This window comes from Hermetia illucens, chromosome 4 (genome assembly GCF_905115235.1).
Source record: "Hermetia illucens chromosome 4, iHerIll2.2.curated.20191125, whole genome shotgun sequence".
NCBI lineage: Eukaryota > Metazoa > Arthropoda > Insecta > Diptera > Stratiomyidae > Hermetia > Hermetia illucens.
Genome location: NC_051852.1, coordinates 2181540 through 2201989, shown reverse-complemented (window position 1 = coordinate 2201989; position 20450 = coordinate 2181540). Strand labels below are relative to the sequence as shown.

The 20450-nt window shown below is 40.9% G+C and overlaps 1 protein-coding gene across 2 annotated transcripts in view; it reads left to right on the top strand.

The window, feature by feature from the left end:
* Positions 1–20450, top strand: part of LOC119654390 (CDK5 and ABL1 enzyme substrate 2) — an 86778-nt gene extending 66328 nt beyond the window's left edge. Inside the window, exons 5-9 of one of the 2 annotated variants that reach the window (XM_038059763.1) lie at positions 8837–8872; positions 9435–9546; positions 9615–9799; positions 19540–19744; positions 19807–20450. In XM_038059763.1, the coding sequence (XP_037915691.1) occupies positions 8837–8872; positions 9435–9546; positions 9615–9799; positions 19540–19744; positions 19807–19947 (679 nt within the window). In that variant the 3' untranslated portion in view covers positions 19948–20450. The remainder of the gene's footprint in view (positions 1–8836; positions 8873–9434; positions 9547–9614; positions 9800–19539; positions 19745–19806) is intronic. The other variant, XM_038059764.1, reaches the window with a different exon arrangement.

The following is a 20450-nucleotide window of genomic DNA, read 5'->3' as shown; positions in this document are numbered from 1 at the left end:
TGTCTGAGTTTTTTGCAAATAAGGAGGGGGGGGGGGGGGGGGGATAATGAAGTGGCCTTCTAAATGGCAATAAGTTTGCGAACAAAACGGCGCGTATTTGACTTAAATCGGATAATTCTAAGTATGTTAAATAAAGCGTCAAATTTCGATCACAAATACATTACTTTTTCCCTAACCCAATATTTTCGTAGATTTTCAGGTTGTGTTGAGTTAGGGCGGATCATATGAATGTATTTATACACACGTATTCGAAATGGTGATAAACATATTTTGGTGTTAGAAGCATTATACGTGATTTGGAAACAAACTTGTAATGCGGTTAAAGAATGACAACAACAATTCATTTCTATAAAAATCTAAAGCCTGATTACCAATGAATACGAAGTGGAAAGTAATAAGGACCTGCTTGCTTGCCGGCTTCCACACCACAGTTGTAGCTATGTTTCAAATCCTCTTTAATTCATGGTGGTATTTTAGTCCACCAAATTAGTAGGTAAGAAAGGAAGCTTCCTAATAGTAGAGTCAGATATTCTCACAGAGATAGCTTTCACCGCTTTGAATTTAGTATTTTATATAGCAAGGATCTTATGCGAAAATGTATTTCATCCAATGTATTTTCAGGCCAACAACGCCTTAGTGCTCAGAAGGTGTAGCTTCTCCCCCACCACACACAAACACATACATGGGTTCCATTGCAATGGAATTCCTCCTTAAAATATGACCTACTCGCTGCCACTTTCGCTGCCTTCCGATAACATTGGCCAAAGAAACTGACCTCTGCGAAGACCAAGTCCTTTTTTTCGAAATAGTTTTTGTTCCTGCATACGATATAGAATTAAAAATTATTTGATAGATTGGCAGTTGGCAGGATTTTTTTTTTCTTTTTGGAATGTTTTAAAGTATCTACGCAATTTTCTTTTGTTTTTTTTATTTAGAAATACTAAAAGATTGGCTCGTGGGAGGAGGCTGAACTGACTCAAATAACACATCGTTCAATAAGTCCCGGGACTAACTATGAAAACAACATTTTATCGGCAAAATTCTTTATTATTCATCAACATAATCTCCTACAAGGGTAATACAATCATCATTCCAACGACGCTTCTCTAACTTTTCAATGCCATGTTTGTAGAACGATTTGTCTTTTAACTCAAAATGAGCCTCAGTAGCAGCGATCACCTCCTCATTTGAGCCAAATATTTTTCCCTGGAGCATCTTTTTGAGATCCGCAAAGAGCCAATAGTCGTTGGGGGCCAGATCCGGCGAGTACGGAGGATGAGGAAGCAGTTGGAGGCCTAATTCGTTGAATTTGGTCATCGTTTTTATTGACTTGTGGCACGGTGCGTTGTCTTGATGAAAGATGACTTTCTTCTTCTTCATGTGTGGGCGTTTTTTTCGCTATTTCGGCCTTCAAACGATCCAATAACACCATGTAGTAGTCGCTATTGATGGTTTTTCCTTTTTCGAGGTAGTCAATGAAAATTATACCATTCGCATCCCAGAATACGGACGCCATCACTTTGGTGGCCGACTGTTGTGGTTTTGCACGCTTCGGGCGGCTTTAACCGGTCGTACGCCATTCAGCTGACTGCCGACTTAACTCCGGAGTGAAATGGTGAATCCATGTTTCGTCCACTGTCACATATCGACGCAAAAAATCCTGTTTATTGCGAGTAAACAGTACCAAACAGCTCTCCGAATCGTTGATACGTTGTTGCTTTTGTTCCATTGAGAGCAAACGCGGCACCCATTTGAAAAACCTTTTTCATAGCCAATTTTTGGTGCAAAATAGTAAATGCACTACCAGTTGATATGTTCACCATCTTAGGTATGTCGCGCACTTTCATTTTGCGGTCACCCATCACGATTTTCAATACTTGCTGGGTGTTTTCGGGAGTTAGTACCTCATTTGGCCGACCCGAACGTTCCGCATCATTCGTATCAGCACGACCGCGTTTAAGTCAGCATACCACCGACAAATGGTTGTTTTCGACGGAGTAGAGTTCGGATAACGTTTTTCAAGCCATTGCTGAGCTTGAACTGTGTTTTTTCCCCATTAGAAAACAATATTTTATCAACACACGAAACTCGTTTTGGTCCATTTTTTTTTCACGATTGCAAAGGTAGCGTCACTTTAACCACTATAGCTTTCTTGGTTATGTTTCGAATTACATCAAATTTTGACATATCTTATCTGAAGGTTGGTACTTCTGAACCTTGGTATATAAATGGAAATATTAGCGCCATCTCTACGCTAGTCCCAGGACTTATTGAACGATGTGTTAATTTTCACACATTCAATAGCAGAGGTCAATAAATACATTTTTCTTTTCTGTCGATGGAAAGTAGAGGGTTTTAAAAGTTACAACTTGCTCCTGCTAGGCTGTTATGTGGGACTCTTACCTATTAAAATCACCTCCTTCCTCCTCCACTCTCACTGCGGGACTCCCATAAGGTATTATGTCGCGGGGCTGGATCAGAATTTATTCTGCACTCGTGTTTACGTTTGCACTCCTCTTTCGTTCATTCTTTCTGCCTAAGCTTCTTATGGATGACTTCGATGATATTTTTGGCTTCAAATACTCCCCGATTGTTGTAAGCTGCTTACAATGTAGCCCTCCGAACTGCAAATTTCATGAAATAAATTCGCGAAATTCATGAATTAAAATATGTTCTGCATCCTTCGAAATATTCAGATACTTTGGGCAATATGGCGAATCGTTGTGCCCGAATCGATAGAGTTGGTAATCTTCGTGTCTGCTCAAAAGGTGTGTTGATCGAAACGTATTTCGCCGTATGGTTGTTCGACCGATTTCCGAATATCCCATTTGATTCTATAGGTCCAGCGGCCTTTTTCTGATTCGTCCCAATTCACCCTTTTCTCGTCAGAATATCGATTGGGATCATTCCTGCTGTCACGGAGACTGCTTCATCGGATATTGTTCTATTAACGCCACATGTTCAGAGTGCACTTATGCGATATGCAGCTCCAATTTTTCTTTTCTTTGTTGTATTTTTCGATCGAACTGACTAGCCTCGAAATAAGGAGTGGGCGGCGCGGCCTGGGGCCACCTATATTTGATAGCATTCTTTTAATCAGTGCTTCGATGTCCGATAAGCACATAATCTACAAAAGAAAAACGAGAAGTGGCAATTTATTTCTGAACATAGTCTCCTCTTAGCTTGATGTGCGATGCTCTAACTTTTTTAACCCGTCTGAAAAATATGTTTTTTCGAAGTCTGCAAAATATGCCTCCGTGGCATCGATGACCTCCTCATTCGACTAAAATTTCTGCCCGGTTGTGATTTTCTAAAGTTTGGAAAGAAAAAGAAATCCCACGGAGCCAAATCTGGAGAATACGCTCGATGGGGTAGCCGTTTGTAGCCCAATTCGACCAATTTGGACGTGGCGACGGAGGTGATGTGAGTAGGTGCGTTGTCATGGTGGAAGAGCACTTTTTTCTTCACCAAATGAGGCCCGATAATTCGGCATAGTGAAGCTCTGTGACCCTCTTGCCCTTCTACAGGTTGTCGATTCATATCATACCTTGTGAATCCCAGAAAACAGTAGCCATCACCTTTCCGGCCGATAGGGGAATCTTCACCATCCTGGGAGCACATTCGTCAGGTGAAGTCCACGGTTTCCACTGTTCTTTGGTCTCCGGTGAACCAGTGCATCCATGTTTTGTCGACGGTCATGAAATAACGTAGACTCCTTCGGATTGTGCTTAGACAAAACCAAACGCTGCTCTGAAGTGGTTTCACGGTTGCACTTGTTTTCCGGAGTGAGCAAATACGGCACCCATCGGGCCTAAAGATTTCTCAAGCAGGATTTGACCCACACGGTCTTTTAAAATGGCTACTGCCTCAGCTATCTCGCGCACCTTCAATCGGCGGTCTGTCAATACGAGATCCTAGATTTTTGTCATGTTATCCTCCGTGGTAGCCGTTTTCGGGGCATGGGTCATCAAAAACCGACGTGCGACCACGTTGCAACCTGTTAAACCAATTTTTTACGGTCGACATTTCGTTCTATTTATTTATTTATTTAATTAACGGACGATAAACAGAGTAAACTCCAGTTACTTATTACACTTAGGAGGAGGAGAAGGCAATAATCTTAAACTATTCTTAAAACTACTTAAAGAAGAGACGTTTAAACCTCCACCAAACTGTTGTATAACAAAGTCTGGAAATGATGGAATGGAAATAGAGTTCGAGTTCTGCGAAGTGCACGTTGAAAATGTCGATGTGTTGCGTGTATTATAAGACAGAGGACGTAAGTGATATCGTTAGAGGTGGAGCAGTCAATCAGACCCAAGAAAAGTTTAAAAAAGTGCATAAATCCAGATACGGTGTTGTGGGCAGAGAAGGTTCAGAAAGTGGAGGCGGGAGGGATGGACCGGGTGAATTTACATTGCACATTCTCAAGGGTAAGACAATCACAGTTACCAGATCACGGAGCAGTACTCGAGGGTACCCTTCACGAGGGAATTGAAGAGAGCTGAGCAGGATTTGATAGAGTCAAAATTGGAAAAAGAGCGAAGTATAAGCCCGGACTCCGAGATCTTGAGTAGAATTTAGGTATGATAAAGAATGATCGTTAAGAGAATAAGAGATAGAAATGAGGATTTAAGCGAGTATCACATAGAGTCATACTTTCTGATGTTTAGCACTAAACCATTAGTAGAGCACCAACGAAACAGAGTATCTAGGTTAGATTGAAGTGAAACACAGTCCATAGGCGATGATATAGCGGAAAACATGTTAAGGTCGTCGTCATAAAGCAAACAGGGACAAGTGAGGAGGGGCGGAAAGTTGTTGGTAAAAAGTAAAAATAATAGAGGACCCAAAATAGATCCCTGTTGGGCGCTAGAGGAGGGGAGAAGGAGCGGGGAGGTACAGCCGTCAAAAGAGATGCGGCAGTATTTACGTTCTGCGAGCAATAGATCAGCATTCTCGAACCAGGACTTAATGACACAAACTGCTTCATTCGCATAAAGCTCGACTTCCTCTAGAAGGGGTGCAACACGAGGGGGGAGGTTTAGCGTCAATGCTCCATTATACATACATAAAAATACACAGGACGCACTCTGCATGTCGTTCGGTATGATTTTATTCCGTCACCGTAACGCCTAAGTTTATTAGGAACTCAAGTATTTTGCTCCACCTCGCCTAATTGAAGGCATTCTTCACATCGAATATTTCACTGCATAGCATTTATCCTCAAGTCAAGTGCAACCTTAGCTGTGTTAGCTACCAGGTTAAGGTAGACTTCCCCTTTTTGAAAAGCAAATTTATTCTCAGAGAGACCACCTTCCTTCTCGGCAATCCTTATAAATTTTTTCCAATTTTATTTAAAAGACATATCGGCCTATGGTATGAAGCTTCATTCAAAGGTTGGTTTCGCTTAGGGATTAGTATTAGTTTCTGCTTCTTCCATTGTTTAGAAAAGGCTCCTTCTGAATTAAATGCCTCAGCAAACATATTTGGCACTACTTTGACTGCTGCCTTGAGAAATTTGTTGAGGATGCTATCCATGTCAGGCGCTTTATTTCCACCATTTTTGCAGCTTCTAGGATCTCTTCCTCACTTAGCGAGCGAAATTCGGCGGTGTCTATCTCGCCAGTGGAAAAGTTAGCGGTATTCGGTATTCGTTACGCAGGTTAGAGTAAGAAATTGATGGAGACCGTTTGCCTTCGATTGTTGACATCATTTTCTTGTAGGCGCCATCGCACACAGTCGCTTAAAGTGTTCATTCCTACTTTCTACAATAGCCACATGTACTTTCTTTCGAGCCTCTTTATACTCCCACATTTTATAGTGGGAACAATAAAACGCAAATCGACTATATTCTCATAAGACGCCAACATTTTACCACTGTCACTGATTGCAAAGTCGTTCCCTATGAGACCATCGCACCTCAACATCGGCCGTTGATTGCCGTCCTGCGATTTAAGCCACCGATAAAACACCGTGAGGAACGCACTGGCCCGCCGCGCATTAAATGGTGGCGATTTGGTGAGAAGAAAGAAGAAACGGTCTCAGTCATACGATTGCCGACCATTACGAATGTGGAAGAATCATGGAACCAAATGAAAGACACGATCCACAAAGCGGCCTCTGCAACCCTCGGGGTCACCAAGCCAGGTAAGCGGTACATTAACCGAGATACTTGGCTTTGGAATGATGATGTTGAAATGAAGGTCCGTGAAAAGAAACGCCTCTACCACAAATTTCTCGACGATAAAACGCCTGCTAATTGGCAAATTTATAAGAATGGCAACCGGGAAGCAAAGAAAGGGGTCGCTGTCACCCGAGCGAACCATTTCAAAAATCTTTACGATTAACTTGACACTCGGGATGGCGAGAGAGATCTGTATCGACTTGCTAAAAGCCGTGATGAACGCACACAGGATATCGAACACTTCTGTTGTGTTAATGACAAAAACGGTACTTTGCTTACCAACCGTCGAGCCGCAACGGATAGATGGCGAGAATACTTCGAGCAGATTTCAATTGAAGAATTTGCTCATCCTCCACTTCCACAATCATTGCCGACATTTGGAGCAGTTCCACCAGTCAGCGCAACTGAAGTCGCTGTGGCTCAGTGAATTCTTTAACCGGGTTATTCAGGAAGGAAGAACACCATCTGACTGGCAAGAAAGTACATACCACTGTTCCAATATTGAAAAAGAAAGGTAGCCCAGCAAAATGTTCAAATTACCGTCCGATCCGGTTACTTTCCCATACCATGAAGATTTTTGAACGCATTCTTGACAACCGTATTCGCGAAATCGTTGAAATAACCGTAAATCAAACCGGATTTGTCAAGAACTGCGGAACTACTGACGCAATACACGCTACGCGGTTACTCATGAAGAAACACCGTGAAAAGCATCGCCCTCTTTACATTGCCTTTCTGGATCTAGAGAAAGCGTTTGACCGTGTACCACACGAACTCATCTGATATGCTTGACGACAACACTTCGTGCCAGAAGAACTCGTGCGCTGGATTCAATTGCTCTACCACGATCCGAAAAGTACATAAAGTTCGAAGTATGGCGGGTGTATCAAAACCGCTTCGTGTCTCTGTTGGTGTTCATCAAGGAAGCGCCCTCTCACCACTCCTCTTTGTTCTTGTTATGGACACCGTCACACGGGATATCCAACGTCCAGCGCCCTATACACTGCTTTATGCAGATGATGTTTTCCTTGCATCTGATAGCAAAAATGATCGCCTCATGCAACACGGTCTCAGATTGAATTTAAACAAAACTGAATTTTTGACGACCGATCCCCATGAAACAGGCACAATCACTGTCAGCGGCAGTGATCTGCCCAGAACTGAGCGATTTAAATACCTCGGGTCAACGCTATCATCCAATGGAGAACTGCGTTATGAAATTGCTTCACGCATTAACGCAACCTGGATGAAGTGGCGTTCCACAACTGGTGTCCTTTGTGATCGACGTATCAACGAACGTCTCAAATGTAAAATTTACCGCAATGTCGTCCGTCCAGTCGCTCTCTATGGTTCTGAGTGTTGGCCGAACATAAAAGACAATGAATGGCGTCTTGCGGTAATGGAGACGAAGATGCTACGTTGGACTAGCGGCGTCACACGTTTAGATCACATCCGAAATGAGGATATCCGCGATCGTTATGGGGTTGTACCGATCGTGGAAAAGTTGCGAGAGAGGCGTCTTCGATGGTATGGTCACGCAATTCGTGCAAACGAGAATTCACTTGCCAAAATTGGTCTGAACATCGAAGTCGATGGTAAACGACCAAAAAGCAGACCTAAGCAACGGTGGCTTGATACGGTGGATGGGGATTTGAAAGCCTCGAAACTGCACCTAGATCAGGCATTCGATAGAGCCAAATGGCGAAGCCGATCACGACGAGCCGACCCCGCTTGTGAACGGGACAAAGGCTGAAGAAAAAAGATGTAGCTGCTCGTATCCAGATCGGTTTTTGTTTCGCTTCCTGTGTCTTCTAATCTTAAGGCAGGCTTTGCGGCATTCTCTGATTTCAGAGTGCCATAAAAAGTTCGGTACTCATCTTTGTGATAAAATACAGCTTGGCATGGATGCGTCACATGCTCGCCGATCTATAAGGTCTTATTGTCTGCACTTCCTTCGAGTGCTGTGTTTTGTTTCAAATCTTCTCGTCAAACTTATTGCCTGGCCAATTTCAACTATCTTCCGGGGCTAATTGATTCTTGTACGCTGTATTGTTTCAAAAATGATGGCCTGGTGGTCGCTACTGAAATACCACTAAAGATCCTTAGCTATCATATCGCTAACAATTGTAACATCTATCAAAGACCCCATTTCTCTCTTTCGAAGAATATCGACGTATCCATTGTTTGCAAGTACAAGATTCAGACGAGAAAGTGCTTCGAGTAGTGGAATCAAGGCAGTTGAACATAAAATATAGTTTCAGCAAGAGGAATAGAGGTAGATGCGCAGCTTCGTAATAACATTTTGGTGATTGATGATTATTTTCAGATGTAGAGGCTCCGTAAAGTTTCGGAGTAACTGGAAAGTAACAACTTTGAGATTAAAGCTGCGCACATTGTAAATTTGAGAATTGAATAACGTTGATATGATTTGGAAATTGGAGAGGAAATTGAGTTCTGAATTTTTAATGTAATTCTCTTTCTTCTTCCATTCGATTTTTTGTTCGCCAATTACTTGGAACCTCAATTATTCTTGGTATACTTTGTGGAGCAAAATTGATAATCATTATATTTCAAATATGACATCGAAACTATATGCGATTCTAAAACGATTAAACAGCTATTTCAAATTTCATATCCACATCATTTCAGGACAAAAGTTATAACTTGGCAAAAGGGTAAAAAATGGTAATCCCCATCTCTTTATGCATCTTAATTACCTTTGGTGTGTGTGCTTATAACCTATAAACTTTCCAAAAATTGTCTACTAAAAACGAAATTCTTCTCTAACAATCTGGAACTATCTTTTCATATATAAATATCTAAAATATTTCTGTTCAATGTTATTAAGTGCAGTCGCTTTGCTTACTAAATATCACAACACATTTTATACTCGCGTCACGTGGTTAATGAATTCTAACAAAACAGAATAATCGATTACTTTGAAAATATTCTTTTAAGACTAATTTGCATGTTCTATCCATAACAGAATGCTATTTGGCAATAATATTCATGCTAACCACTCATAGATAGTCATAGTTAAGTTTGTGTTAGAACTTGGAAGTAAAAGGCGACAGAATCTCCTTAAAAATGATAATAATTAAAACCATAGAACTAGTCGTAAACTATTCGTAGATATAATTATTATATTAGCATCGTGATGTATATGTATTTGTTTAACTTACTCTTATTTAAGAAAGTGGTGCTTGAAACTACGAATGACATCCTTTTCCGATAATTTCTTTATTAGGTGTTTCACGTACGATAATCCCAATAATCGCAATGCGGCCTCAAGCCCATTAACTGTGGCAAGTGACCCGAAGCAAATGGATGCAGATGACAACGAAAATCGGCCTTTTCAGGTTAGTTGCAGGAATACCCATGAAATAAAAACCAAAAGATGAACAGTAATTTCTCTTTTCTTCTCTAGTATTCCGCAAATATGTTAGATGATCCAGAGTTGATTGCCGGCAAACATAGAACCTTGCTCACATTTACTTCGTATATGACTTCGGTTATTGATTACGTTCGGCCATCGGACTTGAAAAAGGAACTTAATGACAAGTTTAAGGAGAAATTCCCTAATATACAGCTGACCTTGAGTAAATTGAGGAGGTAAGTGTTTGTTTCTTGTTAAAATTGCTTTAACCAAAACATATACAGCGGCCCAAAAAATTATTCGACATGTGACCACTGTTGCAAATGTCCTACAAAATATTAAGAACTAACACATCGTTCAATAAGTCCCGGGACTAACTATGAAAACAACATTTTATCGGCAAAATTCTTTATTATTCATCAACATAATCTCCTTCAAGGGTTATACAATCATTCCAACGCTTCTCTAACTTTTCAATGCCATGTTTGTAGAACGATTTGTCTTTTGACTCAAAATGAGCCTCAGTAGCAGCGATCATCTCCTCATTTGAGCCAAATCTTTTTCCCTGGAGCATCTTTTTGAGATCCGCAAAGAGCCAGTAGTCGCTGGGGGCCAGATCCGGCGAGTACGGAGGATGAGGAAGCAGTTGGAGGCCTAATTCGTTGAATTTGGTCATCGTTTTTATTGACTTGTGGCACGGTGCGTTGTCTTGATGAAAGATGATTTTCTTCTTCTTCATGTGTGGGCGTTGTTTCGCTATTTCGGCCTTCAAACGATCCAATAACACTATGTAGTAGTCGCTATTGATGGTTTTTCCTTTTTCGAGGTAGTCAATGAAAATTATACCATTCGCATCCCAGAATACGGACGCCATCACTTTGGTGGCCGACTGTTGTGTTTTTGCACGCTTCGGGCGGCTTTCACCGGTCGTACGCCATTCAGCTGACTGCCGACTTGACTCCGAAGTGAAATGGTGAATCCATGTTTCGTCCACTGTCGCATATCGACGCAAAAAATCCTGTTTATTGCGAGTAAACAGTGCCAAACAGCTCTCCGAATCATTGATACGTTGTTGCTTTTGTTCCATTGAGAGCAAACGCGGCACCCATTTGGAAAAAACCTTTTTCGTAGCCAATTTTTGGTGCAAAATAGTAAATGCACTACCAGTTGATATGTTCACCATCTTAGGTATCTCGCGCACTTTCATTTTGCGGTCACCCATCACGATTTTCAATACTTGCTTGGTGTTTTCGGGAGTTACTACCTCATTTGGCCGACCCGAACGTTCCGCATCATTTGTATCAGCACGACCGCGTTTCTCGTCGAAAAACACCGACAAATGGTTGTTTTCGACGGAGTAGAGTCCGGATAACGTTTTTCAAGCCATTGCTGAGCTTGAACAGTGTTTTCTTCCCATTAGAAAACAATGTTTTATCAACACACGAAATTCGTTTTCACGATTGCAAAGGTAGCGTCAGTTTAACCACTATAGCTTTCTTGGTTATGTTTCGAATTACATCAAATTTTGACACGTCTTATCTGAAGGTTGGTACTTCTGAACCTTGGTATATAAATGGCATTATTAGCGCCATTTCTACGCTAGTCCCGGGACTTATTGAGCGATGTGTTAAATTCACCAAAGAAATAATTTTTGATATTTTGAAATATAAACAAAAACAAAGTAAATTACCAACAAGTCGGGAAATCGGAAGCTGGACGCTTCAGGTATGATAGGTTTTGTGTATTTCTTTTATAAAGACATTTTAGTTTGATTTTGTCCCATTAACGTAACACGCATATATTATGTGAGAATATCAACTTTCCGGTGATATTGGCATTCAAAATCTTGAATTGAAATCCAAAGAAGTGACAAATTTGACCTATTATAACTTATTTATTTATTTATTTAATTAACGGACAAGAAACAGAAAATTCCAATTAATTATTGTCCTCAGGAGGAGGAGAAAGAAAAAAACTTATCCTACGTTTAAAACTACTTAAGGTAGGGAAGTTAAAAGGACCAAGCTGTTTTGCATTATAATTTCGGCAAAGCCTGGGAATCGGGGAATGAAAATAGACTTCGAGCTCCGCGAAGGGCACGTTGAAAATGTCTGCGTTACGTGTGTTATAAGACGCAGGACGTCAGGTGATCTCGTCAGCGGCGGAGCACTCTATCAGACCCGAGGAAAGTTTAAAGAATGTGCATAGATCCAGATAGGATCTACGCTGTTGTAGGAAGGGAAGGTTCAGAAAGTGGAGGCGGGAGGGGTAATCCACACGAGGGAAGCTTTTCTTAAAGAAGAGGGAATGGATGAATTTACGTTGCACATTTTCAAGGGCAAGACAATCACAATTACGGGAGGGTGATCAGATCACGGTGCAATACTCGAGGGTATTCCTCACGAGGGAATTGAAGAGAGCTAAGGAGGTTTGGATGGAGTCAAAATCAGAGAAGGAGCGAAGAATAAAGCCTGACAATTTTGCTGCTCGATTGATGACATCGAGGCAATGGATGTCAAAGCGGAGCTTATTGTCAAAAGTGACTCCGAGGTCTTGAGTGAAATTTAAGCAGGATAAGGAATGTCCGTCAAGCGAGTAGGAGAAAGAAGTGGGTGAGGATTTTAGGGAGTAGCACATAGAGTGACACTTTCTGACGTTTAGCGCTAAACCATTAGCCGAGCACCAACGAACCAGAGTGTCCAGGTTATTCTGAAGGGAAACACAGTCCATAGGCGACGATATAGCGGAAAACAGCTTAAGGTCGTCTGCATAGAGCAAACAGGAACAAGTAAGGAGGGGAGGAAGGTCGTTAATAAAAAATAAAAATAGCAAAGGACCCAGAATAGACCCCTGTGGGACGCCAGAAAAGGGGGAGAAGGAGCGGGAAGTACAGCCGTCAAAAGAGACGCGGCAGGATCGGTTGGAAAGGTAAGAGGCAAGCCGTAAAACAAGTGGTATGGGAACGTTTAGGGACGAGAGTTTGAATAGAAGTATCTTGTGATTTACAGTGTCGAAGGCTTTCGCGAAGTCAGTGTAAATGGTATGCACTTCTTGCCGTGAATTTAGACATTTGGCGACCAAGTTGGTAAAGTCAAGCAGGTTGGAGGCAGTGGACCTACGTTTAACGAAGCCGTGTTGCTCTTTCACTATGTGTTGGCCAAAGTGGGCGGACAACCAGTCGCTGACATATCTTTCCAGGATTTTGGAACAGGAGGAGAGGAGGGAAATGGGACGGTAATTCTCGGCAAGCGAACGATCGCCACTTTTGTGAATGGGGATAATGAGAGCCTCTTTCCACAAGCTGGGAAAATGATTCTCTTCGAGGCTTTTGTCGAAAATAAGAAATAGGGGAAGGGAGACGGACTTACCAGTTTTGAGCAAAAAGAGGTTTGGAAGACCATCGTAGCCAGGTCCGACCTTGGCATCAAGTTCGCTAATGAGGTATTCGACAAGGATAGGGGTAAGAAGGGGAATGGTAGGCGATGCGGGGTAGGCTACATCTACTATCGGGAGGGATTCGGAGGAAGGGGGAGGAACATAGACTGACGAAAAGTAGCAGCAGTGTAAATCACAAGATAGTTGGGGGGAGTTAGCTGAGAAGCCAGAGAATTTAATGGCCGGAGGGGATAACTGGGCGGGGCAGCGGGAGTTGCGAATGTGGGACCAGAAAGGTTTCAGATTCCCGCGCTTTAGTGAGTCTTCCACGCTGGACAAATATTCGTTTCTGGACTTACGTATTAAGGATTTGACCGAGGAACGAAGGGATTTGAAAAAAACTAAGTCAGCAACGTTTCTAGAAGACATGAACTTCTTTCTCGCAGTCTGTTTTTGACGTAGTTTTTTGTGAATTTCAGTGGTGAACCAGACGGGGTAAGAGCGTAAGCACTTAGAAGAGGAGGGAACGTAACAAGGAAGAAGATCAGATAAAATGGTATAGAAAGTGTTGAGTGTTTGGTCACATGTAAATGGAGAGAGCAGGGGGACCCAGTTGATTGACGCCAATTGTTAGTAATAGTGCGATCCCCACCAAAATTGGTAGGATAGCCTAGGTATTATAGCCTACATTGCTGCAAAATTCCGGTGCTTCGGTGGTAGGATGAATTTAAGGGGGGTTCTGCAGCCAATTAGTAAAAATTATAGTAATATACTATTACTAACTTTCTTTGGAGGGAAGGTATTTCGGAGCCTAGCCACCATATAGTGGCAGCCTCTTGATTTTTGTCAGATTTTTCGGTTTAGCAGTTTCTGAGAATGGCCCCGTTAAATAAATGATCACTTTCAACTCTCCGCACTCCCCACCTTTCCAACAAATGTCAAAACGAAGACCAGCTTCGGAAAGTACTAATCGAGACCTTTCATTTGATACCCCATACGACTAAATTTGATGAAAAAAAAGTTTATATCCTCCTTTTGCATGCATAGGGACCTAAAACTCGACGTAACAGGATGTAACTCACAGTATGCGTTCATAGTTCCCACCTTTCCACCAAATTTGGTGTAAATCGCTGCTACAGTCTCCAAGAAGAATGCGTGTGACAGACAGACATACAGTGAATCGATTTTAATAAGGTTCTCCTAGATCTGGTTAACATGATTGAAGGGGCGGTCTCTTAACCTTTTTTTCAAAATACATGCCCAATTGAGTTGAGATCAGGGCGGCTTCGGCCTGGTATTTTAATTAAATTTGGGCAATTGTGAAGAAGCCAAAACTTTGTATTGTGAGCTGTGTGCTTTGGGTCGTTATCCTGATAAAATTTATAGCTTTGTTCGATTCCGAGTTTCCTGGCCCTGGCACACAAATTTTCTTTTAAAATGTTAATATAGTATCAGTGGTCCATAGTCCCTTTGATTGGCACTATATTTAGCACCCTCGACGCCGCCATACACCCCCAAACCATCAAACCACCTCCGCCATGCCAGTGGAAACCATATTTCGTTCTTCCAACTCAGTGTTTAGCTTTCTGTACACAATCACTCTTCCATCGTATCCAAAGAGGTTATATTTGCTTTCGTCCGCAAAAATAAAATCAAACCAAACCCCTGCGGGCCTGTTTACGTATTCCCGAGCAAATTGAAGCCTTTTCTTGCGGGTCTTTTGGATATATATGACTTTTTTCGAGCTGATCTGAAAATAGATAATTTCTGATGGTTTGGGGTGTAACTTCTATCTCTAAATGTTCCTTGGTAGCTTTTGCCAATTTTACGGGATTCATCTGCAGTCTCACTGAATTTTTTTGGTGGATATTTTAGAGGATATTTGCAAACACGATAATATATCGAATACTTTTTTGGGCCGCTGTATGTACACTCAACCTTGATTGAAAACATGCTTGCATACAAATAATATCAACAAATCGCAAAATTTCTGCAATCAGTATTTCGGATTAATACTGAAACACCCATATATGAGCAAAAACTGGCTTTTAGTTTGTCGATTAGAGGGAAAAGGAACGAATGCATGAACATGGGTGATAAGAAGTATGAAATTCAATAAAAGGCATAGCTTGGATCAGCAGATTTCACACGTGAATCTGCAAATCTAATCTAAAAATAGAACATCTTTGGTGTGTCTTTTTTCCGCTACTCGATTATGCATTTAGCGTCAATATCAACAATTATGGAGTCAGACAGTTATTATTACTATTGGCCCGGTTCGAGGTCGAGATCATTAAATTAAATCGGCAGGAGCTTTGGCAGTAGTAAAAATTAATTTTGACTGAATATATACAATATTCAATGGCCAAATTGCAATTGCAGATTTTTATATCAGTGACTCCGATTTACTACCTGCGATATAACAATGACTGCAAGAATTTGATGAAATGACAATTCACAAATTAATTGAGCCAACAATATAGTTTCAAAACAAAGCAAGTTCGCCGAGAGAAACAAAAATATTTCAACTATCCATTGCTAAAAGGCAAAGACTCCCAACGTGAATCCCATAAAAAATTCCAGCGACCATTAGCACGTAGGATTTATGGCAATGATATTTAATGCGATATCGAACTTACTAAATAATTGTAGAAGCATTTAGGAGAGTTGATTGAATTATCGGATAAAAATAGCTCATTCTTAACCCTTCAATTCCTATACATAAAATCTACAAAGCAATTTTACTTATAAGATGAAAACTGGCACCATCAATTTAAGGAAAATCATGATCCATTGAGTATTCTCTGCTTTTAATTAAATGCGACAAGAAAGGATACACATTTACGGGCTAGAAGCATTGATTGATTGATTGCAGATAGTCATATGCTTTTGGTACGCAAATACTAAATTCGCCTGGGGTAGGGACTGACGTCGCGTCTAAGAGTTTGATTTGAAGCGATTAGTATAGAAAAGAATGAATTTCTCCACAGGTCGATCATTAAAAACCAGAGCACTGGGATTAACTTCTGACTAGTATGTGTTCTTGGCATGAACACTCATGGTAAACGTGATGGACCCGTAGATTTAAAATGTTATGCCCTAGGGCGTCAGACCAGGCGCATGCTGGGGAAAGCTTTTAACGAGCATTTAGGTTTAGTTTTCCAATAAAAAAATGTCGAAATACATTATATTTTTACCAATTCAAGGCAAGATAGTACTTGGAGTTTCCTCTAGGTTTCTCTTTTACGCTGAGTGTTCCGCGACCCCTTTGCAGTTTCGACAACCAGTTAAAGCATACAATTTAAACCTGTACAAAACTGGGTGAGAATTATAATCGACCCACACATGCTTTCTTTCCAACCAATCCCCGATGTTAGATATCAACATATGTGCCCAACCATCCTTTTTAAGGAGTCTCAACGCGGTTACCACCTATTTATAGATCTCTCTCTTTCGATTATTTCAGCTGCAATATAGGAGACTTGTATGTGACGTTATATATATTAGCTATCTTGTCTGCCAAAATGTCAATCGATATCATTCTCAAGATGAAGGTCGTATCATCTGAAATAGTCCTGAAGACAGAACGCACCATTAAGGCCGTTCTTCTGTAGACCGGATTCAGTCCATGTATGTTACATAAAACATGCAGCGCTATTCCCCAAACTGGAATTGCATACACAAAAATGAAACTCACCACACTGGCTATGAATAGCCTACAAACATGCCCCGACCCTCCTACAATCGACATCATTGTTTCTAGAGAAGAAAATAGAGCTATAGTCGTGATGAATATTTTTTCGTAAGTATACACTACTACCTGCTTTAAATTGAGTTTTACATCTATCATTACCCCCACAGTATACTGTAGTGTACCGTTTCTGTCTTGAATGGAGTGCTCTAACACACTTCAAGGCCCTGATCCAATATGGATTGCTGTGCCAACGATTATTATTATTATTTGATGGACGACTTGAAAGTGGTGATATGACTTCCAATTCTAATGTAATATCTCTTACGGTGCTTTGTGCTGAGGACGGCTTCCTTTTTTATCTCCGTAAATGGCCGTTTAACGTTCTCTAAAGCCTTAACACTCATTGCTTCGCATAAGTAAAAATCTTCGACATACTATGCGACCACAACCAGTTCAACGACGTCGGCGTAACTCACAACCGTGACCTTGGAAACCGGAAGAAGTATAAGTGAACACCCGGGGACTTCCGTACAAGGCTTTTCTTTTGCTCTGCTGGATGGCCAATTAGAGATTTTTTTGGCCTTCCTACAGGCATGCTTATTTGCCCCTGATCAATCCTATCGCCCTCTGAGCCATTCGTTTGACCCGCTGGAAAGTCGATCGAAGGCTGACTAGTTCACTATTTCATCAGTAGTTGGGCCTTCGACTGGGTGCTTTGCGTTACATGGATAACCCCATCCGTATTTTCTCGCCTTATTAGACTGATTTAATTACACCTTCTTGAATGTTTGCTCAACCAACGCTTTTGCAAACAAACCTAACATTCTCTTCGATTTGGCGTGCGTTCTCGGCTTTTGGCGTGCAGATTTTCTGTTGCTCGCTATACGTGAAATCATCGGTAACTTGCCAGGGCGCATATTACGCGCCAGCGCAGGGCTCACAGAAGTCAAATCTACAATTGAACCGTGAACTCCTTTTTCCGATAGATCTTTACATCACAAAGCGGTCAGTATCAAATCTAACTGCCTCTAATAAACTGCACTCCCACGTTGGTTTTTTGCACCTTTGGACTTCATCCCCTTTCGTGGAGAGCAAGATTATCTAACAAGCATTCAAATTCATGAGTACATCGCTGATTTTTGCACACACAAAGCCACTACCCGACTGATGATATATTGTAAAGCTTGCTGATCGCCCCGATCGCACGTTCATATCGTCGCTCCCCTAATCGAATCTGTGACAAATACACCACCGTCAAGGTTTCTGTATGGTTCACTTTTGATCACAATCTCCGTTTCGAGTTCGTATGTTGTCTGCGCAACCAAATCCTAAACGACCCTGCAATGTTTGATATTTATTTGAATTAACTTGATTTTTTCATTTATTCATTGATCGTCGTGAGCTGGAATTCCGATACCAGCCCATTCTTGTTCGGTATAGTCATGAAGGAGAACTAATTTAGTCAGTTTTTCTCCTCAAAATTGATACTATTATCAGCATAGTCATTCTCTCTATTTTTCTTCTTTCGCTCTCGTATGTTTGGGTGTGTCTTTGGACTTCGTAAACACGCTCTTCTTCAACCTGCATCACACATTTTCTATAGGATTCAAATGGAGAAAGTTGCCAGGCCGATCTGTCAAAACATTCGCGAAGTGCTCATAAATATTTAAGTTAAAAGTAGTCAAAATTGTAATTCGGGCGAGCTCCATCCTGCATCGCTTCATCTCTGCCTATAAATTGATAGACATAATCGAAGCATTTGGTAAACACTGGGAGGATATTTCCTCTCATAATATTCTCCAATAACGGGCGCTACTTCCTCGACAAAAAGTAACTGGCTTTTTCCGCGACTATTCACTCCGCCAATTATCATGACCTTTACGTCGAATATCAGGCAGTGTATTGTGGGAATGCTCATCTGATCGCTCGTTCTCACTGCTCTGTTTTGTTAATTAGGCGTCGGATATAGGTATGATCACAAGAAGTTTACAAACCGGGCTCTACTACGGGCGTCATCATCAGCTAGGTTAAGGTTTTGGAATTCCTGGCAGAAGTTCAGGCGATTGCCGATATTTGTTGCAAAAGCCCAGTCGCCCCCATCTGGTTGATCGAATGTACTGTTGTACTGTTCGCCTCAGCACTTGGTTACCAAGTCTTACGAATGCATTTCATCTATGTCGTCACTGTTCGCGTGCCTGATTCTGACTTATTTTATCCTCTACACTTGCTTTTCCTAAGAAAATCCACTCTTTTTCACGCCGTACTTTTGAGCCCCCCAATATTTTAGAGATGTGTCGACAGCTCAGTGTGATCTTGCTCGAAAACGGCTTGAGGATTTCAAGTAAGCATATCATGTCTATATAACTACAGAGCTGATGCCGAAGAATTGGAACCATTTTATCAGACTCCTTTCTTACTACCTTCAATCTTATGAAAAGAGATGGAGATAATCAGTAAGAGTTCCGCAAACATCCAATTTCATGAGGGTCTTGAATATGAACGGACAAAGGTATACTTTAAATAGTAGAGTGAATTTTGAGACGCCACAAATGCATAGGGGCCGAAACTACATATGGGACATCCGATAGCCTTCAAACGAGATTCCTATCGTTTTGTTTTCAGCAATCAATTTTACATCTTTTCAAAGTACAGTTTCTTGCTAGTAAATTAAATCCTGCTGATGACCTCCCGGCGTTATATCATTTCAAAAACATTGTCAGCTCTATAAATACAAAGCAAAACCGGATTATACCACTTTCAGCAAAGATAACCCAGAATTTGGTTTCCCATTCGTTCCAAATGATTACATTCTGCTTGCGTCCGCGAAGTAAATTTGTTTTCAAACAAAGAACCATCTGATGTTTAGTGCTAAATTTTCACATGCTCTTATCTCTTTCCATGCAACAGTATCAAACGTGAGATGCGCCGGATCAACAAATTGGATAGCCGAATTGATTTGGTAACAATCTCCCAGGCGTATGTTTATTTCGAGAAACTGATACTGGCCAACTTGATAAACAAGAGCAACCGTAAACTTTGTGCTGGAGCTTGCTTACTACTTAGCGCTAAGATGAATGATGTCAAAGGCGATTTACTTAAAAGTTTGATTGAGGTGAGTACGATTTTCAGGATGAATGCTGAGATGGTTGTAATAATTGGACTTTTCCATTACAGAAAACTGAAGGCGTGTTTCGATTGAATCGAAAAGAATTGATATCAACGGAATTCGCTGTTCTTGTAGCGTTAGAATTCAATCTACACGTGCCAATGCATGAAATATTCCCCCATTATCAAAGGCTGATTTATGAATCGTGAATGAAGTAAAAATCGAGCATGACTTTGTGTGTGAAAGTCTGAGCATGGTATCACCGAATAAAGTGATTAAGCACTTGAACGTTCGCAACAAAACATGTAAACAAAAGGCATTCTATTTATAACTAAATTAAATGATACCGTAATAAAGAATAAAACAACAACAAAAACTTTTTCGATAGTGATACACGAATATACTTATAGTGGTGAACTTTTTGTATTCCTCTCGTATTTTGTTTATTCAAATTTTATTTGTTTTTTATTTAATGTTAGTAGAGTTTTGTATAATGTACATTAGAGAATTAGAATCAGAATAATGAGAAAGCAAATCTCTTCTAGACTTAATAGACAATAGGATTCTTAATCGGTAAAGTTAACAAACGATAAATGTTTTTATAGAGCATGATTTATTGGGATTAGGGGAAAACTTAAGCGATTGCTGGTACTTAATTATATAACTGTTACATAATCCAATCAATAAATACCTACTTTCGTTACTGCCTTAA